This window comes from Nelumbo nucifera, chromosome 2, assembly GCF_055504915.1.
Source record: "Nelumbo nucifera cultivar China Antique chromosome 2, China Antique-T2T, whole genome shotgun sequence".
In the NCBI taxonomy this organism is placed as follows: Eukaryota; Viridiplantae; Streptophyta; class Magnoliopsida; order Proteales; family Nelumbonaceae; genus Nelumbo; species Nelumbo nucifera.
In genome coordinates, this window is record NC_142650.1 from 16,277,002 (window position 1) to 16,304,949 (window position 27,948).

Here is a 27,948-nt window from a genome sequence, read left to right on the forward strand (position 1 = left end):
AATTGCCCCTAAGGCCCTGTTCGTTTTTTGGTAAATTATTTATTTGGGTAAATGCAATTATTTGTGTAAGTTTTTTCGACTCCGGATTTCCTGCCTGTAGAAATTTTGCCTACATTTATCACAGCCACACATGGAGAACATCTCATCCTCTGCATAGTATTATGCAGGGGAGATGTTCCCATTTCACGGGAGGTAGTGTGTTGTGGGTAGACGTGGGCAGGAGATTCAGACTCGGTTTTTCTTGGGAAACACTTATTCAGGTAAATGCATTTACCCATGTTCTTTTATTTCTCATATAAATAAGACAATGACCATTTTAGCCATAAAAAATCATTATTAAAAGGGGCATTTTTGTCCCATTCAATTGTTGACAAATTTTCCCCAAAGTGGAAAAGTTATTTACCCACTCAGGAGATGGGTATTACTGATAAATGGTACCTAGAAAAATAAACTTTCATGTTCTCCATATAAATCTGAAAAAAAATAACATGAGATTCTTGGTTAATTCCTCTCTCTCAAAATCTAAAAAAAGAACACACCTAAATAATTTTTAGGAACCTAGATCTCGTTAAAGCTAAAACGAATTGCCGGTGGCTTGAGGCTTCTGGGCACCTGGTTAGGGTTTGGATGAGTGGGGGTGGGAGGAGAGTCAACTCGAATCCAGTGAACCCTTGGGTTCATGGGGAGCATGTACCCTCCGATAGGAGGCATGCACGTCTCCTTCATCAAAGAAGCCACTCCCGATAACATTTTCCTTCTGTTAAGCAGGTGAATCCGGTTCAACTGACGGTCAGAAAAGACAAAACAAACCAAAGACTTTCCTTTAGTTTGCTCTGATTCATTCGAATTCCCCTTTTTGCCATTTATTTTCATTCGGGCCCAAGCCAAGAGGCCGCCGGCGATTTCACTGCACAACCAAGCTCCAACAGCGTGGAGTCAATCGGTGGCAAGAATCAACCAGTGGTAAGCATCTATTCTTCTCCTTCTTCTTCCAATCTTCTTATTCTTCTTCGTTAATCTTCCTCTTCTTCAAATCTACTTTCTCTTCTTTCCTCTAATCTCTCTCCTCTTCTTATATATGTTTAGGGCTATTTTTATATTTGTTTAGGTCTCCACTATGGCATTTCAGATTCTTTTCACCTGATAGATCGATCTTCTTCCTAGACTTATCTTTTATTTTTTATTTGCAGGTATAAGCCAGGCGCTCCCATGGTTTCAGGCATTCCCACATGAAAAGGCTTGTCGCTTGTATTTCTCTTCTTTTCTGCTAATCTAAAATTTTTTGTTATTGACAAAACAAATACAATGGGACAAACCTCAAGCTATTCTCTCTAGTTTTCAGCTGGCTAGAAGGTTGAGCTTTAAAGCTTTATAGGTTTTTTTTTGGACTGTCCTATGCTGGTAGTGCTTGAAGAAAGATCATATATATCATCTTTCTTTAATAGTTGGTTTGTCCTTTCTGATACCCTTAAGGCTGCGTTTGAGAGAGGTGTAAAATCGAATCAGCGTAAATTTTACACCTCGGTTCGATTTTGCAGGCATTTGATAAATATATAATTTTACATCGAAAATTGATATAAAATTACATTTTACCGTTCAATTACATGATAATCGATGTAATAAATACATCAAAATTTTTTATGTATTTATTACAACTCTCTCTCTTTCCTTCTCTCTTCCTCCAAGGAGAACAAAGAGGCGGCGACAGCAATAGTTGACCATTGGCAACAGCCAGCGGTTGCCAGGGCGTTTTCCGACAAGTTTGTCTTCCTCTCAACTCTGACTGTTGTTCTGTTTCTCCTTCCTGTGCCAGCTTCCTCACACATGGCGGCGAACCACAAACCAGTCCTTGAATACCACGGTGGTCCTGTCCTCAACGGTGACCTGAAAATTGCCGCTGGCACCGTCGGCTATCCCAAATCTTCCTCAGTTTGGTTTGAGGGATTGAGTAACACCATGGACAGAGCACAAGTTTCTTACTAGACATGTGTTTTTACCGCCGCTCGCAGTGCTCTGTTTCTTGGCCGATTGGCAAGGACTGCAATCTTTCGGTTGCAGTTGACTTTTACCTCAATAATTTATTAAACAAGAAGAGTGTTAAACCAGACACATATCCGATTTTCATTTTACACTCTCATGAACCCATCGGTATAATAATCCTCGTTGTAAATTTAGATTTACACCACAAACAAACGAAGTCTAAGGAGATGAAAAGCTTTGATGCAGTTATTGTTAATCATATAGAAAGACAGTTAAGTGAAGTGACACTGTTTAGCTTCTCAGTCCTGTCTAAAAGGGGAATCATTGTTATCCTCCCCTTTCCTTATGAAGTTGTGTTAAAAAATTTGATGTACTGGCCCATTGGCTGTTCTAGTTTTAATGAATTATAACCTCATCTTTTACTCAAAAAAAAAAGATAAAATACAAAATTAACAAATACTTGTATTGGAAGCTTGAAGATTTCTATGTTGTATTGAACAAGAAAAATATTGAGAAGAGAACCCAGGAGAAGCAGTGCCTCTCATGAAACCAAAGTTCTATTATGGGCCCTGGAAAGTATTAAAAAGGGATTTCCTTCCACTCAACCATTAAATCAGACCTGTTCCATTGGGATGTAACCATTGATTTTTTTTTTTTTTTTTGTCACTTTATGTCACATATGCAACAAGCTTTACTAGTACCAATTGAACAAGAAATTTTGAGAAATGCCTTGGAATTGAAGCTATCAGGACATTACATTAACGTGATAACACCTATTGCTCTTTCATTAGAATGAGAAGAAAGTCTTTTGATCTTTTATCTGCCAATAGAATGCTTAAAATTTGTATTGAATGGTTACAACAGATCAATCCTATTAGAGCTCTGGTTATCAGGTAATTATGACTGCGTGATGAAAGTTGGTGGTAGAGCTATTCATCTCTTTCCTTTGATAGGGGTGTTGGTGTCGGGGAATAAACCACCACCTGCGGCAAGATCAGAAACAATGCCATCGCTAAACACAGTCACAAGGTATTGTGACATTAGTAGCATGTTTGTCATATTCATATTGGCAGAACCTATTATCATATTCATATCGTCCAGTGAGGAAAAACACAACAACCAACCAGCGGCACCCCCTTCTCGCTCCGGTGGCAGCGATGAGTCCTTTTTGAATGAAAATAGAAGGGTTGAGGGGAGAGAGAGACGAGAGGTTGAGAATGGAGAGAAAGACCAGAGAGAAACAGAGGTGGAGGGGGAGGTCTTAGAAGAGAGAGAGTGGAGGCTCAGGGTACGAGGGCAATCTTGGGTTTTAAAAAAATTGTATAAGTCACATGTGGTTACATGTGCATAGATTATAGATTGTGACGGAGCATCAATGGACGTTAACAATTGGGGTAGAGTTAGTCAATTGTTAGAAAGAGTAAGCATAGTGTTAGTCAGTTTTCAAACAATAAGGATACACTTAGTCAATTAACTAAACTATAAGAACAGTTTAAGAAATTTACCCTTTCTTAAAAGCAAACATTAAGAACATCTCTCCATACAAGTACAGAGATATTGTAATGTATGATTAGATGTTATATTCTTAGAGTGTTCATATACTTTTGTGAGTTCAAATACTTTTTTTTTTTTTTTTGATAGCAAGATCTGAGCTCCATTTATGCAATGTTTATGAAAACAAAAAGGGGGTTCTATTGATTCTTCCACCTTACTTGAAAGTGGGGAATATATGGATGGGATTTGAAGCAATAGAGATAATCGTGCGTTTAATGTATAACTCCTGATATTCATGATGGATTTCAAACTGTTAACAATGACGATAAGAAAAGCTTTGCTCCATGTCCCAAATCAGAAAAGTAAACTTATTTGAAAGAAAAATTGGAGAGACTAGAGAGGGTGGTTGGGTTAAAACCGCAGTTTTCCTTCACTCATCTTCAAATCTCTTCCTCTCATTTCTGCATTGATTTACCATTTAGGGAGCATTCCTTTTTGAGATCTTGAGAGAAAAAAATTTGATCAATAGGATTTTTGTTTCTATTGACTAAGAAATTCATATTTTTTTTTTTAGATTTATGTGAAGATCAAGGAAAGAAAAATTTATTTCTTTGAGTATCATTTAAACATATGTGATAAATTAACTTTTATGTTATGAAAAAATTGTCAACGAGACTAAAATATCTTTTTTAATAATAAAATTTTAATGATTAAAATGATTATTATTTTATTTAACCGAAAAACAAAAGAATATGAATAAACACAGTTATCGGAATAAATATTTCCTTTACCGGAACAAATGAGTTTACTCAAATAAATAATTTATCAAAAAGCAAACAGGGACTTAAGTCGGTTGGATCGATCTGTAAGCTGATTTCTTCTTTCTCATTGCAGCACTGTACTGAACTAAGATTCTTCTCTACCTTACAAGCAAAGCCTTTGGTTGGAAGCGAAATCCTTTTGGGTAATTAGTCCAATAAGTGGGACCCAGTAAAAGGTGGCCATGCATATGCATGTGCGCCACTTATAAAGCGCAAATAGGTAATTGGAAGGTCCTGACTCTGACTCCTGATTCCTGACAAGTATTCTCTCTTTTTCTCTCCTAAATTTAACTTCACTGCCAAACAGTAACCGTAAAAGTCTATAACTGTATATGAAACAGATAAAAATTCAAGCTATATCGTAGAACTCAGAACTCAGAGCCACACGACGTCGAACACCTTTTGACTCTCGGTGTAATATTTATTCCAGCTGTTGAGATGGTGTTGATTTGATTCAAAGTTGGGTTCTTTCCTCTTTGCGAGCAGCCTTCACTCGCTACATCATGAGCAGAAATATTATTCTTGAAGTAAGCTATTTTTTGCCTTGTAAAAGAAGCATAGAAGGCTGTAGAAGGGAGTGAACGTGACAGGCACCATTAAGCTCCGTCATGATGACGGTGATACTTATCTTTTTTTTGTTAATATATAACTAAGCAAAATCAAGAGAGAGAGAGAGAGAGGGAGAGGGAGACAAATATCGTAGGATTTGATCCTTAAGTCAGTCGGGTCGCCTTCAATTTTTTGATCTGAAATAAGTCTGTCAGAGGAATTGGGAACAAATCAAATAAGTTGTTCCGAAATAATTAAGGATGGAATCAGACTTCACCCCTGAAGCCGCAGAGAAGTAAGTTTCCTCTTTTAGGGTCTCAAGTGTGGTGTCAGTGGAGTCTCTCTGTTGGCTTACACCAAGCTAGCTAGGATCCTATACTAAAACGCGGATTGATGAATGGATGGAGCTCTCAACTATGCTACATAACATACATGGACAACTCGCTTTTGGTTTTGGGGTATCTGGAATTCCAGTTCCACCATAGACGACCCGTCCAGCCTTGCAAACTTTTACCTAACCAACACAGTTTTCAGGAATTTTCCAAGAAGGCTAGGCTGGCCCCCCTCTGCCCTCTGCTGATGGAACCTTTTTTTTTTTTTTTTTTTTTATCGTCTGGCTTATTAATACAGAATGGGGCCTACCCCTCTTAATTAAAGTTGTATTTAAGGAGTAAATTACATATCAAACACTCAATAATAATAGCGCCTGGTCTCTTTTTATATGGAGGAGTCCACTTTCCTCTGTCGAGAGAGAGAATGGCGTCTACTGCGACTGGAGTAGGCATCCAAAGGGATCGCATTGATCCCGACTTTCAGCCGAAGCAACGTTAGGTTTTGATGAATCTGGATCATGCAATCCCTTTAGAATCCTACTCTAGTTGCTCCTGACTTCGGATACGGTGGATACTCTCTTATCCTGCGCCCACATTTATTATGATCCATAACAACACGGCCATCAACGGCAAAGCCATCCGATCGAGGACGGTTTCGCCAGGCCAGTTTAGATCACAAGTACTTGCTCGTTTTCCTTTACCTTGCATATTTTGTTGCTTCGCATTACACTTTCACGCGGTCTTTCCCTCCCCTCCCCCCTTTTTGTAGATTTTTTTTTTTTTTTGTTCATTATCTTCATTGCTATCATCAACAAAAATATTTATTGTCTTCTTCTTCTCCATCCTCCTCTGAGAATAATGATCTTTACAATATCCACTCCACTTGCTAGTATGTAAATTTGCTTAGATCGATCTGCATGTTTTGTTATGTTAATCTGACAGAACAAAATGGACTTTTGGCTGGGATTTTCGGATTAACTGCTTATGCCAAGTTTAAAAATTATTCCTACGTTTTGCTTATGCGTGGAAGTTTGGATCAGACTCGTGACCCCAGATGAAGACACATGGGTCCTAATCTCTAGAGCACAACGAAACTCGACCACAGAAGAGAGAGGTAGGTGTAAACAAACTTCAAACTACAGTACACACGCAGAGAGAGAGAGAGAGACTGGTCGTTTCCTTTTTTTGCTTCATGGGGCTACACTCATAGAGACTGTTGTTAACTTGTTATTGTACCCTCACCTCTCTCTCTCTCTCTCTCTCTCTCTCTCGTATGTATTTTATTTCTACTTTTATTTTTGTTGGCCTTGCGGCCCTTGCCCGATACATTAGAGTTTTATTTAGACTTTTGGTTTTCCTTTCGTAAGTTGTCGGTTAGGAACTTGAGGAAATTTGCAGTTCTGTCTTCTATTTTTCCCTCTTATGATCTTATCCATTCCATTTGTAGATAGGCGCATAGATTTTCACATTGAGATTGATGAAAGCAATTAAAAACACTTGTATGACGATTTTGATTCACATGTTTCGCGTACTTGTTAAGATGGAAAAGAAATGATAAAGGATTAACTCCCCCCCTTTTATATCCAGATGCAGTATTCTAAGCTCCAGCCATGTGGCAAGTTTCAGCCATTCATTCAGAACGTATAAGCACCGTACTCAAGCCCAGAATCGGTCTTTTTTTATGGATTCTGGAACGTTGATTTGGAATCTTAACTCTATCCATGCCTGAAGGAAACTCATCTAGCTTTTGCCAAGTTGGTGGCGTATATGGTTCAGTCTTCCCTTGGTCTGGCCCAAAGAAAGGAAAAAGTAAAATGACAAAACTGGATTGAGATAACCGTCCCAGATGGAATAAAGGTTTACTGTTTGCATGAGGTAGATGGAATAAAGGTTTACTGTTTACATGGGCGATGATGGCAAATGGCAATAGCATCATGATACTATTCATGATACATCAATAACTAATGTAATGAGAGGTAGAGGTAGAGGTAGAGGTAGAGCTACAAAAATGCAAAAAGCCATTTTCCAATGGAACAGTGAGTGGCTTTTATTTATCTGACAAGTTGTTAGCTGTAAATTTCAAATCATTACACATCTTTCAATCAATTTACTTCCACTTTTCACATTGAAAAAGAGAAAGCAGAAACAAATCTTCACCCCATGCAATCAATTTGCCTGGTTAAGCTATTCTCTTCTCGCACAGTTCAATTGGACTTGGACTATCGCGTATGAAACAATACAACAGCCCTCGACTTCCCACCCTCTCTCAAGTCTCACCCTCCGCTTTTCCCGAGAAGAGAGGATAGTGAGTTAATTTCTTTTTTGATAATCGGATAGAGAGAGTTGGGAGTTGGGACAACTCAAAAGAGACTCGTTTTCTGAAACCAAAGAAATAATAGATCACCTCGATACTCGATATATCTCACCAAACTATTCTTTTAAAGGTAATGGTATTTTGTGATGATGTCAAAATTTAATTCTCACCATCCTATTCCACCTCTCTGCCTCTCACATTCACCTCTTTGTTGAGCAGAAGATAAATAATTAATATACGGAGATTGATTTTGTTGAGAAATGGCATAGTTTGGTGTTGATCTAGTATATGTTTGGCATGGATGATGTAGATACAGAACTGTTTTTTGAGAAAATAGTGTTATATATATATTTTTTCTTTTGGAAAAGTTGTTGCAAGGTAGAACGTTTTTTTGAGCAACATCATCATTTTCTGTTTGGTATCAGTGCTTTATATCTGTTTTCAATATTAATACCCATTATAGGAAGTTCACCTTACTATTACATCTTGTCTTCATTGGCAACAATGAGCTGCAATATGAGAAAACGTCAAATTTGGCATTGCTCCAAATCACGCCTTCTCGATTTCTAAGGTGTGACTTAGAGCAATGTTTTTTTATAGAAAAAACGATTCCAAACATAAAAATGTTTCATGGAGCACCCATTTTCTAGAGGAACGGTAACAACATCGGTAAAGATGGTTGGCTGTTGAACAGAGCTGTGGTGAGTAAGAAGGTCCACTAAAAGGGGAAGGCCTCCTTAGGTGCTGCTTTAATTTGTAGGCAGAGTTGAAAACATCTGGAGCTCACTATGATTGTTTGTGGACTGAATTGAGAAGGGTTGATGTTATCCGTTCCATTTCTCTGATCTTTCTCCTACCATAGATAGGAGCTCACTATGCTGCAAAATCTGCCTAATTTTCACAAGTTTTCATCCAAAAATCTACAAATTTAGCGATCCAATGGGTTGTTCCCAGCCTAGGGTTCCACGGAGCATCAACCATTCCTTCAGTTTTTCTTCAATTTCTGGGTTGAAATATATAATTACTTTGAATTCTTATCAATTTTAGTAATTTCTACTTTTTTGTTGAAATATATTTCTTTTAATTTTTATCAACTTGTTTTTGTTCTGCAATTTTTTAGGACAAATTAATGATTCTCCCACCTCCCAATTTTGTCAATGTTTGTAAGACATGTGGGGAATCTGACACAATTCATGGGGTAGGTGGGTGATAAGTGGGGGTTTTACAAAATAAATAAATAAATAAATTTTTTTGAGGTGAGATAGACTATAATTTTCACATTTTTATCAATTTGTATTTTTTTCTATAAGCTTTTGCGTTTTTTCTACAAATTCATCATTTTCCGTGTTTTTATTATTTTTTGTGCGTTTTTAATATTTTTATTCTTTTTATTTGACTGAAATATTTGTGTTTTCTTAATATTTGCATGGGGTTAGTATAGTGGGCCATATGTGTGGGTTAGGGTGGGTCAGGGTCAAGGTGGGTTGTGACCCACTAACACCAAATTAATATGGGTGGATTGGTACGCAACCCACATCAACCTAACTCAATCCACCCATTTGCCACCCTTAGGTGTGGAATGGTTCCTGTATGTGTCTTTAGATTCTTTTCTTTTTTCCTTTTATTTTTTCTTTGGGTTGTCGCAGGCAAATGATGAGATCTACATAACTTTTGGTTCCCATTGATTAGGAAATCTATGTTCTTTTTTTCGATTTATGACGGCCAGGTTTACAGAAAAATTATTTTTCTTAGGTATCTCCTAGGCGGGGAAAATTGGCAATACTTGGGTGGGACAAAATTACCATTTTTAATAATAAATTTTTATTCCTAAAATGGTTGTTTTTTTATTTATCTGAAAAATAAAAAACATAAATAAATGCACTTACCCAAAATAATGTTTCCTGAAAATATTTATCTGGATAGGTATAGGTACATTTACCCAAATAATACTAAAGCAATAGTAGGTATACCGTAAGAACGAGATCTGGGTTCTGTAGAACAAATTAATCTCGCCAATAAATGAATTCCTGTTGCTCTATTATAGTTAACAATCAGGTCTGGAAATTGGATCACACAGTGAGCACTGAGTCTGTAGATGGGTAGGTGGGCTGGAGATGGTGCCAGGTATGGGCCCACAACTGAGTATAAGCCACTAGTGAGGTGGGTGTTGGACTCTAGGTGGGCAATAGAATGAATATATGGACAAGAGTGTACAAGTTAGTCTTGTTTAAATGGGAAGATATGTAGGAGGGTGTCCCCCTCCTACACTACAAAGGAATTATGAATTCCACATAAAGGGCCAAGACTCCAGAAATATGATTTTCATTTTTCATATTGATGTGGTGAGTGTGGATGAAGCCACCACTACTTGCCTTGGCTCCATTTTTTCCACCCAAATCACAAATTCAGTCGTGCTTAATTAAACAACAAACACCAATTAATTACTACTTGAATCCTTTCTTTTGTTTCTTTGTTTCTGTGACTCAATTTGGAAGGAATACAAATACAAATGTGTAGAGTGGAAAATCCTATATTTTGTATTATTTTTGTGTATTTGCCCTGTACATATTTGTATTTATTCTTTTTTCCAAATTGAGCCTTTGTTTCTTCTTTCATTTTTTTTTCTATTTTCTATCAAATTTATTGAATTGCATGTGCATTTACACTTGAGAGAAAGAGAATGGACTAAAGCTTTTCCTTGTACTTTGGGCTTGGGGCAAGGCCCGCTATGTCTTCCCCTGTATCTTTTTTATAATGATTTGTTTTTAATACAATTTTAAAGTTGCTGCTCCTTCACTTAGAGTTAAGTTTGAGGCTAAAAAAAAGAGAGAGAATGGACCAAAGTTTTTAGAATTGCCGTCTTAACGTGAGGCCTTACCATTGCTCTTCTTCTCCCTCAAAACTTCAATCTTCAACTTGCAAGTTGCAAGACATTAGGATGTCTTTGATTATTTATTTAGCTACTTTTTCGAATAATAATAATAATAATAAATAATAATAATAATACAAAACAAGGTGTTATCCCAACTACATCCACCCAAGTTCTGTTCCGGCTTCCTTACCTCATCTTAAATCCTGAGCTAGCAACTAGCGTTACATCATATTATATCATTCGTGTAATAGGTGGTTTAACCACAACAATAAAGATATGGTCTAGTGTATAGAATATAGGGTCAATGAGGCTTGGGACCCGACTTGTGGATATATGAGAAACCAAATGACTGATCCAGATCATCCATCAAGTAGAGCACCCTCAGATGACATGAGTCATCAAAATATTGATACATCACCGTATATTGGAGTTTCCATCAAATAAAATGACATAAGTCATTCAAATCTTCATCTTCAAGTCAGAAGGATGGCTTAGAATGATGGCAAGAAATTTGTATAAAACAGAAAATGTACCTGGTGGAATTGTATCCAAGGGCCTGCTTTTAAGTTCCTCATCATGCTCTAGTTTGATTTGGGGCAAATTTCAAGACATATTAAACCCAAGCTGTGTCTAGCACCTAATTTGTTTTTGAAAAAAAAAATATATATGATATTTTTTTATATTGGGATATAAATATTTTCAGTAAATTATTAAAAAAAAAGGTTATTCAATGTGATCTCTTCAATGTGGCATTTAATTTAAACATGTCTCTTAAGTGTATGAATTCGTAAGGTAAACCCCAACTTCAGGCCCAAATTTTGAGTATGAGCATAGGCTAGAGAGGACGCTACTAGAAGGTTTATGTTAAAGAAGAAGAAGCATTACTGGGGATAATTACTATTAACAAATTTAAAATGCTTTACTAGAAAAACTAGTTCATATTATTTTCAAAGGAGAGAACCTGATTTCTTGAGCAAATCACAATCTAATTGGACAATTATAATTTCTAAAAATTGGGACATGCAAGGGAATTTTTTAATTTAGTGCCCAGAATCTGCATGTTATTTTGAATTGATTTTTGAAATCCAAGCAAAAATTCCAGTGTAATCAGACCACCATATTCATCTTTTTCTTTTTCTTGGAAAATTATGATACGGCAGGTCCATCAACAGGCCAATGCATATATCGTTGCATGGATGATGCCGCAGAGCCCATTTGCAAGAAACTGTGATGGGCCTTCCCGTATAAAAATTTAAGTTAATAATAGTGTGGGCCGTGGTCATGCAATACAGTTGAATTTTTAAGGCATTAAAAAGGTGTCTTTTTTTTTTAATCAATTGAAATTAAGCATATGTTTGGCATCAATGCTACCAATGTGTGGGTTCTCAGCACCGTTTTTTGAAAAAATGGTGTCTTTTTTTTATTCTTTGGAATCGTTGCTGTTAGATAGGACATTTTGTGAAGCAATAGCAACTTTTTCTGTTTGGTACCAATACTTCAGGAAATGTTTTCAGCACTGGTACCTATTATCCAGTGCCACATCACTGCCACCTCACATCCATGTTGGCAGCAACGAGCTACAGCTCTAGAAAACACCAAATTCGGTGTTGCTCCAAGCCATGCCTGGCTTCTTGATTTCTAAGGCGTAGCTTGGGTCACCATTTTTTTTATGGAGAAACGGTTCCCAACATACGCCCGTTTTCTGGAAAAACGACAACGATGCCAAACAGATGCTAAATAGATCATGTGATAATTTCAATATGATTGGTTGAAATTTGGGGTTCGACTATGATATGGAAAAGATATGATATCCCCAAAACAACTGACCAATAAATTATAATCATAAACATGATAGCAAATAACGTGTTTTTTTTCAAAATTGATAAGTAGATTTTGATTGATTAAAACTCTTTTCATACCATATCTTTCCCGCAATTTTATATTATAAATTGATCAAATAAAACGGTTATAATCAAATATACTGCACTGGATCCATCGATAAAATGTGTATGCTCTCCATAAAGTTTTATAGTAAATGAGTTCAGTAAATTCTCGCCCAGCCCAAACAAATCCTTCGTTAACATGCTACTTATTCCCGGATGATGCAGATGCACATAAATTTTAAATAGAGACAACAGGATCTGAAATTCGATTATACTATGGATGGAGCAGGAGCGGGAGAAGCAAAGTCCGTCAAGGAATCAATCAATGGAGCATCTCCATTACTGAGAAGTTCGATCATTTCACGATGCAGGTTGTTACGTTGTGCCTCACATATATCCGGCAAAAATACACCTATTCATATTTTGAAAATAAAATAATAAAAGCATTAGATATACAATTTTGCTTGTATTGTATGTATGTATGGTTGGTCCAAAAACACTATCAAAGGTTTTTCCTTCAAGTCTTTTATTTATTTTTTTTAGGTAGGAATTCCTTTTCAGAGAATAATCAGATCCTTTTTCATTTTTTTTTCCTGTAATTTTCTTTTTTTTTTAATTTTTATTAGGGTCATTTACTAAAATACCCTCTATAATTTCATTACTTAACTAAAACCTACCTTATAGTTTGGGTTTTACTAAAACACCCCTATATTTTATAATCTAATTATTTAATTGACCCTCCATTAAATGACAGTTTTGACCTTAATGTCCATTTGAATAAACTTAATCAAATAGAAATATAAATAAAAAATATCATCTTTGCCCTAGTAAGTGCCAAGGTACCGACCTACTTCTGAATTAAACAAACATTTTTTTAATTAAATAGGCTACAAATTATAAGGAGTACTGTTTTAGTAAAATGAAAATTATAAATAATTTTAATTAAATATATGAAACTATTGGGGTGTTCTAATAAATGACCCTTTTTATTACTTATAAATACATTTAATAACTTATTCAGGTGACATCTGCCATTAATTATTTGATTAGAATCAAAGCAAAGAAATCATAAGTGATACTTAACAACTCTTTCTTCTTACCCCCTCCCCCTTCCTTTTTTTTTTTTTAATTTATTTTATGATTTCTTTGCTTTCAGGATATTGGTATTTGTTAAGTTTTGAAGAAAAGAATAAATGTTCTCAATCAGCCGCTAGTTGGCGTGGTTGGCCTATCACAGACCTCAGATCTTTAAATCACAAGAATAGAAAGAATAAACGAGGTTTTTTTTTTAATATTTTTTTTTTCCTGCAAATACAGAGGAGTTATGGGTTGTTGAATCCTGTACTCTTGTGATATAAAGGTCCCTGACAGCCAAGCATTAATTTGGCCTTTCTTTTTGGGAATTAGTTAAATTAATTTGTAAGAGAACTTAATAAAATCAAGGACATGAATCTGATGTGTTCATTCTCCTACATGAAGGAATAAAATAAAGAAAAGAATGCATGGGACAATTTTTTCTAGTGGAAGTGTTTATTTTATTTAATTGTTTTCTTCTTTTTATTGGCTGTTTTCTTAAGGTAATGAAAAGTAGTAAAGTAGTGTTTGAGGGTACCTTCTCCTGCAGCCAAATTGAAGTAGAGGTCGACGATGTTGGGGCAGTTATCATAGCAGCCAATAGAGCAAAGCTGAGCGGTGAATTGTGATTCAAGGAGGGCATCCGACGAAATGCCGACGGAGTTCCTATCCAACCCACAAGCCTGGATGCACTCATCCGTCTCAATCCAACCAGCCATATTCTCCACGCTCACGTTGGATGTCCTGCATTGATATTCTACGTTTCCGTCCTGTGCCGCGTACGTCTCCAATGTGCATCTCTGTCCTGAGGATGATATGGAGAAGGCGCAGATGTTTTTCGGCAATTCCTCACATACAATCCCTTCGCCTAAACATCTCAAACACCATGCATGCATCATTCACAATTAATGAGAGAGAGAAAAAACAAAAAGAATATTCTGTAATCAAATAAAAACTATATATATATATATATATATTAATAGAAGATTGAGAAAGGCTTTCAAGTAAAGCTAGATTACGTACCTACACCTCCATGGACATAGGTTGCGAGAGCAAACAAGAAGGTCAATATCTTTTCGGAGGCAGAAGCCATGAATGGATCGATCAAAGAAAACTGGTATTCGTTTGGGTTTGTTCTCTGTGTTCGATCGAGAGATGATGAATGAATGGAGGTGCGAAATGAACGTATGCGAAGGGGACGAGGGTGGTGCTGATATAAATATAACGAAACAGATCGGACAGCCACCTACTCGGGGTCAGGGCTCTGTCTCTTAACACCAAGGGAGATATATTCCAATTTTCCAAGTACCAACGAGACTCGGCCTCTAAATTTGGGCAGGCGTTGCACGGTTGGACGTCCTTTTCTGGATGCCGTCCCCTATGGCGGAGCTGAGCTCACGCGCACCCTCACTGCTGTAACAACTAACAACTTGAGACGTGTTCGGATCAAGGTCCCAACTTTGAATCAATCGTGGGACTTGGGGATGGGGATCAGATAATACTCCCAATCATGCCATGATCATCGCAATCCAACGGTTGATTCGGAGGTAGTATGTATATATGGAATTTACAATACGCACTAATCTACGCAATCTTCGTTCGTGTGCAGCAAGAGTGCAAAACAAATTGGTGGAAGGTGATGGATCAACGTGTCAACCAGAACCGGAAAAGTAGAGTGGTTTCTGGAGACTGGTAAGTTAGTTGACCTCTCAAATGGACACAATTGACCGCTCAGCCAACGGCCCAACGTGTCTATTTATTACACTTCTTTCTCAGCGTAAAACATAAGCTTATTGAGAAATTGTTGAGCCAAAACAAAATGCGTATTAACTAATACTAGTATCGTCTTGTTATAGAGTATAGACCGGGAGGATTCCGCTCCCTCACAAGTCACACATCTCACAAGTAGTAACATGTGTAAACAATCTACAGTACTGGCTAGGCCGTTTGAACCAGTTGAAGGGTCCCACAGCTTAACTACAATGATCCATACATGCAAGGTTAACAACTTTACCCTAGTGGGGCAGACTCACCCATTGGAATGCAAATTGGGCGGCCTGAGTCGGGTTTATGGTCAACCCTGGCCTAACCCAAATCCTGAGCCCGAGGTTAAGTCCATTCTTTCCAACCTGGGCCCAATCCATCCATCTTGAAATTTGATGCATTTGAGGTTGGCCCCAGGCAGCACTCAGATTTGTTAATGAACCCATTTAAAAATTTGACACACCTGTATGCATTTATTTAAATATGTATGCAAAAATGTAAATATACATTTATATAGTCAAGCCAAACTCAGGTTGGGATAAAGTCGAACTGAATTCAGGTTATCTAATGGTTAGGCCCAGGCCCAACCAAAAAATTAAAAAAAAAAAAAAAGCAAATGGACTTGGATTGGACCCGCCCAAGTTAAATCTCTACTCACCCCGACGACTAAAAGACAAACCAGCTTATCACTTATTAGGAGGTTGTTTAGCTGTAGCATATCTTTTTACGCCCCCTAGCGTGTGAGTGGGGGCTTTGAGTTGCGTACCAACTGAACTTGGACTGTTGGACAGGCACAGACGCAGCTAGTGGTGGCTCCTAACTTGAAAGAATAATGCCTTGTCAAAAAGAAAAGAAAGAATAACGCCTTTTGACTTATTCACACCGCAACGGTATACCGAGAATGTTCTGGATATAACATCCTTTATCCTTTCTTTTCGTCTGACTCAATTAAAGCTGATAAAGCCAGACCCGCGAAACAGGGCTATATTTCGTGTCCTGGGCCAGGTTGGGCCTGAGCCTAGATCAAGCCCCTAATGCAATATGAAAAGCCCGGCCCATCCCATGACCCCTAGTGCCCAGTCCATTAGAAGTCTGAAATCAACCTGAAGCAGAGATTTAGAGCAAGTCTTATCTTATTGACTTATAATAACTAGTTAAAATCTCTAGTTTCAAAAACTCTCAAGATATGGAGATATCCTCGATGTAGACATGTGGAATGTGGAGCAAGGCTTTGAACAATTCAAGCGTGTTTACAAAGGTTGTTCTATGCTTTTTCCCCTTGAATGAGGGAATCATGAACATGTGGACGAATCATATTACCATGGGGAATTATGAAGGCAACATTTATATATGCTAATGTATGACATACGTGGTCTATGATTTAAACAAAACTGCTGCAAGAAAGTGATTTATTTTGCCACTTGTCAACATGAGAGAGTAAAGTGGAAATGCATGGAACCATTTCTGGGTTCACTACTTGACCACAACATAGAAGATCCCTATGAGGTATTCATTCCCTGCGACTGTGTTGTGTTGGGACCAGTGTGGAAGTGGAGGTGCAAGAGAAAATGAAGCGACCAACGCCCCATGTTTCTAGGATTTTAATATTTGGGTTCATTTCTACAGCAGATCCAGATTCAAGAACTGATGTATTGTAATTCTGATCCCCCTTTTATCTCTATTTTTCAAACACAGCTTAAATGTCAAGGCCGACTAGTATGTTGGCTAGCATTATTAATAAAACAGCTAGACAACATCTAGGATTTAAAATAGGCCACTTTGGGCCAGGACAAGATCAACCTGATCTAAATATTTGCTAAAGAGTTATGAATTGGAGCCAGGCCCTAAGTTGGGGTAATTTACTTGGTCTAAGGCTATATAACCTAGTTTGGTTTAGGCATTATGGATTTGGGATGGCCCTTGTTCATGTAAACTTCAAAGAGGAACCGTATAAGTTTTTCTTTTTTAGAGAGGAAAAACTTTGGCTGTTGGGGGCCAACAGCCTTTTGAGAGAGCTTTTGGGTTGGGCACGTTAGCATGAGTGGGCAAATTAGTAATTGCCTTTTGATTTTTTTTAGTAAAAACAAAAGTATGCCTGTGAATTGATGAACGTGCCCAATCCAGAAATCTTCCAACAGAAAAGGCTGTTGGCCCCCAACAGTCAAAATTAACGCGTTTAGAGAAGCCCACAAGATTCCACATGGCAACTTGTTTTTGGACCGTATATAGTTTGGCTTCAGTCAGGACACACTCTATACGCGCACAGCTCGCGCAAACGGAAGGTGCGCCACATGTTTTTTCTCTCATGTAACTGCTGAAAGCGTGTGAAGCCAATTAATAGCGTTGATAGGAGATGCCGTTAGAATTCATTCGAAAAAACTGTCAATTGCCGCCTTGCACCAAACCCTGTTCCCTCCTGTTCTCTCCCTCTCCAATCAGCGGCAACCACAACTACCACCGACAATTGTTAACACCGGCGACTGGAGGATAAATTCAGGTGTTTTTTATTTTTTTCAGTTTTTCTTCCCCAAAACATTGCCATAGGTATTGCATTTCATTCTTAACTTTTGTTTCCCCAAAACCTAAATCATAGCTTCATCTTCTCTGTGCGGCGAACGGCAACCGGCGAACGGCAAAAATCAGGTATTGCATTGCCTTCCGTTTGTTAAACTGAAAAAAAAAAAAATAACAACACCCTAGTTTATCCTCCTGTCACTGGTGTTAACAATCGCCAGTAATAATTGTGGTCGCCGCTAGTTGGAGAGGGAGATAACGGGAGGGAACAGGATTTGGTGCAAGGCAACAACGAGCAATTTTTTCGAATGAATTCTAACGGAATCTCCTATCAACGCCATTTAATCTATGTTTGGTTTGAAGGAAAAGATAAGGAAAGGAAGAGAAAGATAAGAAAATTTATACAAGATTTGTAAAGGTTTTCCTCAAAGATTAAGGTATCGATACGATAGTCTCGATATTGGGCGTATCGTATCCGTATCCATGATCATGGGTACAGGATACACTACGACTGGATACATAACCCATGAGTTGTGCCTATCGGTATGATATGTTTCCGTATCACATCGTATCCACTAATACGCTCCAATACATACTGATAGGAGGCGTATCCGTGTCTAGTTTGACAAAATTGTACATTGAGTACTTTTGAATTGTTTTTCATCTTTATTACAAGTTAAAAAAAATAGCATTATGAAAACTGAAATAAATAATTTAAGATTTAATTTTTTACAAAAAAACTTAATAAAAACTAAAAATTATAAAAAATAATATATTTCATCTACCTTAGATGATTTATATATTTTATTTTACACATAAATATATATTAAAAATGAAAACATAGTTATTATTTGAAAAAAAGTTATTATATAAAAATATTAAATAAATAAATTTTCCCAACAAAATTAATGGAAAACAAAAAAATATAATTATAAAAACTGAAACGAATAATTTAAGATTAAATTTTCCCAAAAGATTTAATAAAAACTGAAAATTAAATATAATTTATTTTATCTACCTTAAATGATTTATTTGTTTTATTTTACAATTATGTGTAAAATAAAACATTATATTTTAAAAATGAAAACATATTTACTATTTAAAAAATAGTTATTATTTAAATAAAATACTAAACTAATAAGTATTCCCAAAAATTAATAAAAATTGAAAATTATAATTATAAAATTGAAAGAATGATAATTATTGTACTATGTTTGAATGTTTTAGAGTAATATTTCTCTAGAACATTCAAACATAGTACAACCTATTGAAGTATGCATTTCTCATATATTTATATCTTATTCATAGATAATTCAGCTTTTGGTTTAATATTATTAATGAATTTATGTATTTTGTATGCATTTTACTAGTCTAGATACCTGGAATCCGGTTACACTTCTGAGCTCCAACTCCGCACAATTCAGTCTTCCTGAATCTAGCCCAGAATCACAGATAATATAAAGTCTTCTTTTTTTTGCGAGTTACTTGCTCAGTCGATTCAACATAAGGCTGGGCTCTGTCTTAGCCCAAGCTCCAGCCCTCATCCCAGGTTCTCAATTCAACTCCAGACTAGACCGAGCTACACTTGCCATTTTACTTATACCTCCAAGAGATTTCGTTGGTTGTGCTTGTGCAATGAGCACCAGTGATATTTTTACTTGCAAGAGTTTTCATCGATTTGCCTTCATAAAAAAAAAAAAAAAGTAACGTCAATAAATTTCTCCCAGTAAAGGAGGACACAAAATGGAACATACAAAGGAGGAAGGAGGATAAGTGGGGGCCCATTAGAACAGAAAATCTTCGCCAGCCTCACTGACGCTACCTAGCTTCAGAGTTGGAAAAGAGAGAAAAACATTAATTGAAACTCGGACGAGGACTCGTAGCTAGCTCACAAGAAGAAAAAAAAAATCAGGAAAAAGAACGATAGGGTAGTCATGGTTGCAGCAATCTCAGCAACGTGGTCTCAACTCCTTTTCTCAAGCTCTCGTTCTTCTATCTCTCGTCTCTCTCCTTTCCATTTATGTGTTTCCGATGCTAAGAAGCTCTTTGCATGTCCCGCCACCAGCAAAAGTCATGGCTGCACCGGAGGATCCACAACCGGAATCCGGTGCTCGACTGTTGGAACTGAACCTGCCACAGAGACAAAGAAGAAAGGCGGATACGAAATTCAAACATTAACCAGCTGGTTATTGAAACAGGAACAAACAGGGAACATAGACGCGGAACTCACGATTGTTATCTCTAGCATCTCCATGGCGTGTAAGCAAATAGCGGCGCTAGTGCAGAGGGCTAGCATTTCGAACTTGACAGGAGTCCAGGGTGCCGTTAACGTGCAAGGCGAAGACCAGAAGAAGCTCGACGTCGTCTCCAACGAGGTTCGTAACTCGTAGCTGTGATTTGTGAATGCGTAATCAGAAACCACAAGAAATTACTACCATAAGTAGAATTAACAAACCGTCCTTTGTATTCCATCTAAATGGCAAAACCAGACAAAGAATAACGCTGGAAGATTGATCGATAGGAGGATACGTACAGTCAGAACCAGTAGAGAAATAATCATCCTTAATTTGCAGTTGATTGGCCATTAATTTCCTGTTTTCCTTCTTTCTAAGATTATTCTGTTGCCAAAGTGTCAACGCGTCTTCTGTTCAATTATGAACATTTGTTTGGTCATTATCGGACAATGGCAAGGAGATTAGGAGTTCACTTTGGCTCCTTTTGAAAAGGGAGAAAATCCTCCGTTTCACGGTGATAGTAAAACCACATCACTGGTGTTACGATGAAATTTCTAAAATTCTTCTAAAACAAGGGAGACGTGGCTCTGTTATCCACCGTAAAAAAGAGGATTTCCTAGCAGAAGTTTTCTTACTAGAGACGATGCTGTATGGGGGACCCATTTACATCATTGACCATTCTCTGTTGTTTTTAATTATTCAGGTGTTCTCTAATTGCTTGAAATCAAGCGGGAGAACGGGGATTATAGCATCAGAGGAAGAGGACGTGCCGGTTGCGGTGGAAGAAAGTTTCTCCGGCAACTACATTGTCGTATTCGATCCTCTCGACGGATCCTCCAACATCGATGCCGCTGTTTCAACTGGTTCCATCTTCGGCATTTACAGCCCCAACGATGAATGCCTCGCCGACGCCGGTGATGACTCCACGGTTCATACATATCTCTCCGATATATCACTTGCTAATTTGTCTATATATATATATATATATATATATAATTTCAAATTAAATTCTCATTTTGACACGTGGCAACAATGCAGCTGGATATATATATAATTTCAAATTAAATTCTCATTTGACACGTGGCAACAATGCAGCTGGACCAAGTGGAGCAGAGGTGTGTGGTGAGTGTATGCCAACCTGGCAGCAACCTATTGGCAGCAGGGTACTGTATGTACTCGAGCTCGGTGATATTCGTGCTGTCGATCGGAAAGGGAGTGTTCGCGTTCACTCTGGACCCCATGTACGGGGAGTTCGTTCTAACCCAAGAGAACATCCAGATACCAAAATCGGGGAAGATCTACGCGTTCAACGAAGGGAACTACCAGCTGTGGGATGATAAACTGAAGAAGTATATCGATGACTTAAAGGATCCGGGTCCCACCGGCAAGCCCTACTCCGCCCGATACATCGGCAGCCTCGTCGGCGATTTCCACCGGACGCTTCTCTACGGTGGAATCTACGGATACCCAAGAGACAAGAAGAGCAAGAATGGGAAGCTAAGACTACTGTACGAGTGCGCACCCATGAGCTTTATAGTGGAACAAGCTGGTGGCAAAGGATCAGATGGTCACCAGAGAATACTCGATATTGAACCAGTCGAGGTAACCAACGAACTTAACTACCTAATTAACTAACATTTTGTTTTTGCATGTGCTTATCATTTTATCAATACAATCTCCTTCAAAGTTCAAGAAGATTGACTTGCAGGTCAAGTCAATTTGGTTATTGACCATATATAGTGTAACTTTGGTGAATTATATAGTTACCAAGATCAAATCATTTTTAATCCCGATGGTTTCTGGTTTGCTTTGGCAGATTCATCAGCGTGTTCCGCTTTACATTGGAAGCCTAGAAGAAGTTGAGAAGTTAGAGAAGTTTTTGGCTTGATTTGATAATGTCCTCAAAGCTTAAGACAGATAATCCTTATTTTGATCATGAAAAGGCTTATCAAGTTTTTAATTGGCTAGATAAGCTTAATAACTTGGAAGAGGCTTATCAAGTTATTATTTATTTATTTATTTTGTATGTATCATATCTCATCATGTAATCTCATATCCAATAAACTTCCTATAAATTTCCTCCAATTTATTATTCGGTCATGAAAAAAGAGTATAGATTTTAATTTTCCAAAATTTATTAACCACTTTCCTTCAATATGAATGATTTCAGATCAGTTACCCACACATAGGTGCCAACAGTCCCAACTAGCCATTGCTTTTCCAGGAGATATCCTCAATGTGTGGCTGCAGTGGCCTTTGTTGGGACTTGGGTGCTTGTTGGTAGCAGATCCCTACCGAATATGGACATGATATAATCCTTTATAATTGCAGAATTATTATAAGAATATCTCGAATAAGATGATTTCAACAGTCAGATGATTCAAAGGGTATGGTTTCTTCTCTCTGCATCGGATTCTCTCAATCAAAATAAATCGGCTAATTAAATCTTAAAAATCATAATATATTAATTGAAAAGCGTAACTAGAAAGCTGAAACATAGCCTTCATATCTGCGAAGAACAAGTTACATGAATCTAAAATCTCTGTTTAAATAATGAAAATTTAAAAGTGGAAGACTAACTCGAGTCTAAAGGAACACTCCATGGTGCTGATAATCTTAAGATTAATGATCAAAATTTTTGTGACAAAAACCAAAAGAAAAGAAAATGACAAGAAATTGAGAACGTGGCTTAACATTTTGCTTGGTTTTTAAAAATGACCCGGAGATTGAACCGGTCAGGGGTTCAGTTATCGGATCGAATGGTCTGAATGGTTGGTCTGTTCAAACAAAAAATATAAAAAATAAAAAACGGTCAAAACCGTTTGAATGATTAGCCATCCAGGCCAGTGGTTTGCTGATCAAAATCAATGGTTTTAGACAAATTTCTAATTTTGGGGAAAATCGAAACTAATCACCTGACTTTTTCCGATCCGACTGTCCAATCTGGTCGATTTTGAAAAGCATGGCATTTTATGTATACGTTCACAAAAGATCCTTGTGAAATTCACATCGAATACAGCCCTAACAAACAAAATCATCGAGTTAGGGTTTTCGAAATTTTTCATCGGAATACAGTTGAGAATACAAAAAGTAGATTAAATACCAAAAATTTCGATATGCAGACCGGAACTCACCCCTTTGCCGTTGTTTTAATGTTGATGAGAATTTTAAACCATCTCCTTTTCCTATGCAAAAAAAAAAAAATGTATCTGATAACAACAAAATGCTACCAATCCTATCCCAACAAACCACTGTAGCCTCACATTGGAAACATTTCTTTTATCATTCATGCCGAGATGTTTCCGATGGCCCGTTGGGACCCTGTTAGAATCTTCTATTGGTAGTTGATCTGAACTCCTACTTGTATTGTTTTAATTTTTACATTTCACTAAAAGCATTTTGGAACCAAAAACAAATAGGAGGTTGATTGTTCCGATTGGTTTGTATTGTTAATTGAGTTGGGATTTTCTGCCAATAAAATACATTATAATTCTCTATTAATTTTATCTAATACCACACATCTTATCATGAGACTGGGACTCGAATCAGGCTGATAGAGGGTTGGAACGTGTTTTGTTGACAAGTGATCGGCCTCTTGTTAATTTGCTTTAAATATGGGTAAATCATGGTTTTTAAAACTGAACTGGTGACCAAAACAGTTAGGGGTCCGGTTACCGGTTCAAACAGTCCAACCATTTGACCCGAATAGTCGGCCCGTTCTCACACAAAAAAATTTAAATTGAAAAACGGTCAAAATCGTTCAAATGGTTCGAATGGTTAATCGGCTGGTTCAGCGGTTTGCTGACCAAAATCAACGATTTTGGGGAAAAAAGCAGTTCTGGGGGAAAACGGAACCGGTCAGGTGACCGGTTCCCAGTTTTTCCGGTTCGGCCATCCAGTCCGGTCCAGTTTTGAAAACCATAGGGTAAATTACAAGGAACTACCCTGTATTTTAGGCAATGTTTTCAATACCGGACTAGACTGGAAGGCCAGATCGGAAAAACAAGAAACTGGTCACCTGATCTGTTCCATTTTACCCCAAAACCATCTTTTAGCCAAAAACTGTTGATTTAGTCAACAAACCGCTGATTCGAGTGTTCAAACGATTTATTCGATTCAAAAGTCGGACCGTTAGACCAAAAACTGGAACTTGAACGAATCATTGTCCGGTTCGATTTTAAAAAGCTTGATTTTGGGAGTGATGACACTTATGTCCTGAACTCTCACTTCCGACTCTCGACAACCTACCCAATACTTTTAGATTCCAACGCTCCGCTCCCTCTCTCTTAGCAGGTCTCATGGTAAGGTTAAATTTATCAAAATGCTCATTCAAAATATAGGGTACTCTGTATTTTACCTTTTTCCGTTTTTTTATCTAATAAAAACAAAAATAAGAAAAACACTCTGCAACCATTCCTATAAACCCCGAGGCCAAGACCAACCTGGTTTCTCCAAGGTTACAGTATTAGAAATTGAAAAGTCAGTTACAAGAGACCTCTGCCGCTGCACTAGTTATTGGCCCATTTGCTGATGTTTGCAAAAACTTTGTAGCTGATGTTGATTTAGGGGACCTGGGCCTCAATAGTTTTTGGAGAAAGGATGAGAATAAAGATGAGATATTGAGTAGATTACCCTTCTACGGCCATAGTACTAAAATATGTTTCTTTCCTAAGCTTTTGAAAAGGGAACTCTAAGTCCAAATTAGTTTTTTATTTCAATGAGTATTATTGGTACAGTGCTACCAGTATTGAGGAACTTCAGAGTCTATTGAAAACTGAAGATGGAAACCCGGTAAAACTTGCTGTTGGTAGGGAGCAAAGGAAAGGGGTAGGTTACTATAATAAGGAATTAAGGCTCAATTTGAAAAAAAATACAAATACAAATATATATGATGTAAATATATATAAAATATATGATTTTGCACTCTACATATTTGTATTTATACCCCTTCCAAACTGAGCATAAACCAATACCAAAGGTACATTGGGATAGGCCCTAAAAGTTGCTAATTAGGTCGCTGAAGTGAGCACTAGAGATGTGCACGTCACCTGTTTGAATAAAGACATTCTCTTAATGTTGTCTTCCCGTTCACCGGGTGAATATAAAAGACAAAAATGATTTAAAATTCTCATTTTGAATTATTCGAATTCCCCTTTCCCTATTTTTTCAATAGACTCTTAGCCCTAGCCCTAGAGCAAGAGGCCACCGGCGATTCCGAATACAACTGAACTCCGGCGTGGCAAGAATCAACTGGTGGTAATAAATAACCGGTGATGAGCATCTGTTCGTTTCAGAGGACGAAGAAATGGTGGTTAGTATTTGAATCTTCAAACTTTAAAGATTTTGCTTGCAAGTATCTTCTAAGAATAGTCTCCACCTCCACCATGGAATAACAGAATTAATTCTTTCTACACAAGGGGTAGAAACAAACTAATGATCCATTTTTCAGTAGGGGAAATGATGTATCTGATTCCATTAACAAGAAACAAAGAAACAACTTCTTGAAAATTGTACACAGAGACAAGTTGATTTTATTCTGCTGAAAGTTTTTAATTACATCATCAAATGATAAGGGCCATTATAAACAAACTGATAAACGCCAGTGGTTTCGGTTATTAATTTCTCAACTGCACGAAATCAAAATAATAAGAAAACCAATACATATTATTATTATTATTATTATTATTATTATGTAAGGAGCTGACAGCACATTGGGCAGATGATTAATACATTTTGTTGCATTATAATCAGTGGTTGGACCATCCATCATCAGTCCCTTCATCGGGAAGCACAGCACGAATCCCTGTGCAACCGTCACGTGGGCTACCAGAGTAATCGGCCAGGATTCCTTGCAAGAGCGGCTAAAGCTTCCCTTGCTCGTGCAAGCTCACCACATCTTACGCTCCTCCGATGTATTTCCCCCTTTCAAGAGCAGTCGGGTTGCAAGAGCGGTAAACAACGAACAGATGATTACCGCTGTTGATGCTTGGATTGGTCGAGTACAATATAATAAATTTGTTTTACTTCTTGAACGAGCTGGCTAGCCAAAGGACCCGAGGGGCACTGAGTCCGAGGGCCTAGAAGGATTCATGGATTATTGAGGCAGAGGGCTTGAGGAGCGCAGGATGTATTGCATACAAGGGTTGGTGAAGTCTGCCCGAAGTTGGCTGAGGTCGGAAGGGGCCGAGTACTTGCGAGGAAGGGAATATTAGAGGCCCCGGATGATAATCTGAGGCGGGAACTCTAACAGTTAAGTTAGTGAGGGTATAGCAAAGAGGACAAACAAGGCCCAAGGAGCTTGGACGAGATTGCCAAAAAGCTAGGGAGCAAGAGGGTTTGGAGAAAATGAAAAGTCTGGCCCCTTACCTTGGGAAAATCATGCCCTATTTATACTTAAGGTCAACTAAAGGTGGATGGATGCAAACAGTAAGAATGCGATCCGGCCCGGGGTGGGTGGTCATCCCAACCCACCATGCATAATCACACGATTGGTCCCGCGCTGGATGCTGACCTTTGCCCTAACAAATGCGCTGATTGGCTTTGCCCTTGACCACATGTCAATGTGTCAAAGACCTACTTAAAGCGCCTACATCAACCGCCAGTTATTTTTTGTCGCTGTCAGAGTTCAATTGTGCTCAGAACTTGCCGATGGTCTTTTGCTCTAGAGTTAGGGTTTGGTTGAAAAAAATGGGGTAAAGAGATTTTCAATGATTCAAAATAAGAGATTTTGTCTTTTTTTGACAGGGTGAACCGTATTCACCCGCTTAAGAGGAAAAGTAAACAACATTAACATTAACAGAAGTGGCTTCATTCAAATAGGTCACGTGCACGCCTACTGTTGGTGGGTATACGCTCACCCTAAAGCGATGGGTTCACTGGATTTGTTCTATCAATTTGGTGGTTGATGTTTAACCTTAACTTATTCGATAAGTTTGCTGGGAAGAACTTAAAAAAAAAACTTGAACAATCACTATACCAGAAATTGAAAATAGGGTGAAAAAGAGTTCAAATGGCGCGTGGGTCGGAGAAAGTAAGGCAAAATGGTGTGAATGGCTGTTGTACTTAGAAGATTGCAGAAATTTAGCAATGGACAAAAACGCAAAGGAATAGATGCGAAAGATAGATGGGACGTGAGAGGCATGAAATAGTTGAAGAGATAATCCAAATTACACTAGTGTAGAACAATAAAAAAAAAAAAAAGAAAGAAAGAAAGAAAGCAAACCAACTTGGAATCTTTAGGGAAGGATTTAATAGAATAATATTCAACAGAGAGCTCAACTAATCGCAGTAAACACAGATGGGTCCTAATGGAATCAACACCATTACTGATGAAGGAAGATTTGGCCCGACCTCTTAAATCATGGCACGTAGCAAAAAAGGCAAGCAATTCGGTATTCAAGACAACATACCAAGGGTACAAACGCCAAAGGGAAGGGACCAGCAGGCCAGAGCTCTCTACTTAGAGCTCGAACTCCCTAGCAAGAAGCCCGAGCTCCCTACTTAGTGCCCGAGCTCCCTACTTAGAGCTCGGACTCCCTAGCAAGAGGCCCGAGCTCCCTACTTAGTGCCCGAGCTCCCTACCTAGAGTTCGAACTCCCTAGCAAGAGGCCCGAACTCCCTACTTAGTGATCGGACTCCCTGTGAGGAGCCCAAACCCTCCCTTTTGACCCCGTCACACAAAGCAGAGACCCGAACGGGCCCGTCTTATGACAGTTCGGGGCCTCCCCTTCTCCGAACTCGAGACTTTGCCTTACGCACCACTCCAGGCACTTCGCTTCCGGAGCATTGAACTGGACGAACCACGCCGTACCTGACACCGAAGGAGTCCGTATCCAAGGGCAGCGCGCTTGACTGACTTGGGATCTGACGCTTGACGGCCGCATTTCCAACGGCCACCTGTCACCACTGCCTCCAGTTACAGAGACGGCTTCGACAAAAGGAGTAGTGACGGTTCTGCCCCAGTAGAGGCGATGACGCCCGGACTGGTAGAAGCACAGAAATACTCATTCCCGACCTGACAGGAGTCTAGGAGTGAGTGCGCGAGGTGGTTATAAAAGGCGCTCCACCCCCAAAGAGGAGGTATGCAAACTTTGCGCTATCTGGTTTATCTTGCCTTT

General features: G+C 38.1%; 2 protein-coding genes and 1 long non-coding RNA gene across 4 annotated transcripts; 2 read left to right on the forward strand and 1 right to left on the reverse strand.

Moving 5' to 3' along the window:
* The first annotated feature begins 4,257 nt into the window (after positions 1-4,257).
* Positions 4,258-7,315, forward strand: LOC104597045 (uncharacterized). 2 transcript variants are annotated; one of them, XR_016082073.1, is made up of 3 exons: positions 5,526-5,855; positions 6,119-6,290; positions 6,764-7,315. It is a non-coding gene; the product is annotated as an uncharacterized LOC104597045 (long non-coding RNA). The 2 variants fall into 2 exon arrangements; XR_735139.3 differs by having other exon boundaries at positions 4,258-6,290.
* Positions 7,316-12,287: 4,972 nt separating this feature from the next.
* LOC104597044 (uncharacterized) lies at positions 12,288-14,582 on the reverse strand. Its single transcript, XM_010258432.3, has 3 exons — positions 14,343-14,582; positions 13,858-14,187; positions 12,288-12,657 (listed from the first exon to the last, which is right to left on the reverse strand). The coding sequence occupies exons 1-3, from the start codon at positions 14,410-14,412 to the stop codon at positions 12,515-12,517; spliced, it is 543 nt and encodes a 180-aa protein (XP_010256734.1). The 5' UTR covers positions 14,413-14,582; the 3' UTR covers positions 12,288-12,514.
* A 2,888-nt stretch (positions 14,583-17,470) lies between these two features.
* Positions 17,471-21,916, forward strand: LOC104597042 (fructose-1,6-bisphosphatase, chloroplastic-like). Its single transcript, XM_010258430.3, has 5 exons — positions 17,471-18,034; positions 18,968-19,972; positions 20,535-20,759; positions 20,927-21,433; positions 21,648-21,916. Exons 2-5 carry the CDS (start codon positions 19,532-19,534, stop codon positions 21,717-21,719), a joined length of 1,245 nt encoding a protein of 414 aa, XP_010256732.1. The 5' UTR covers positions 17,471-18,034; positions 18,968-19,531; the 3' UTR covers positions 21,720-21,916.
* Positions 21,917-27,948: the final 6,032 nt, after the last annotated feature.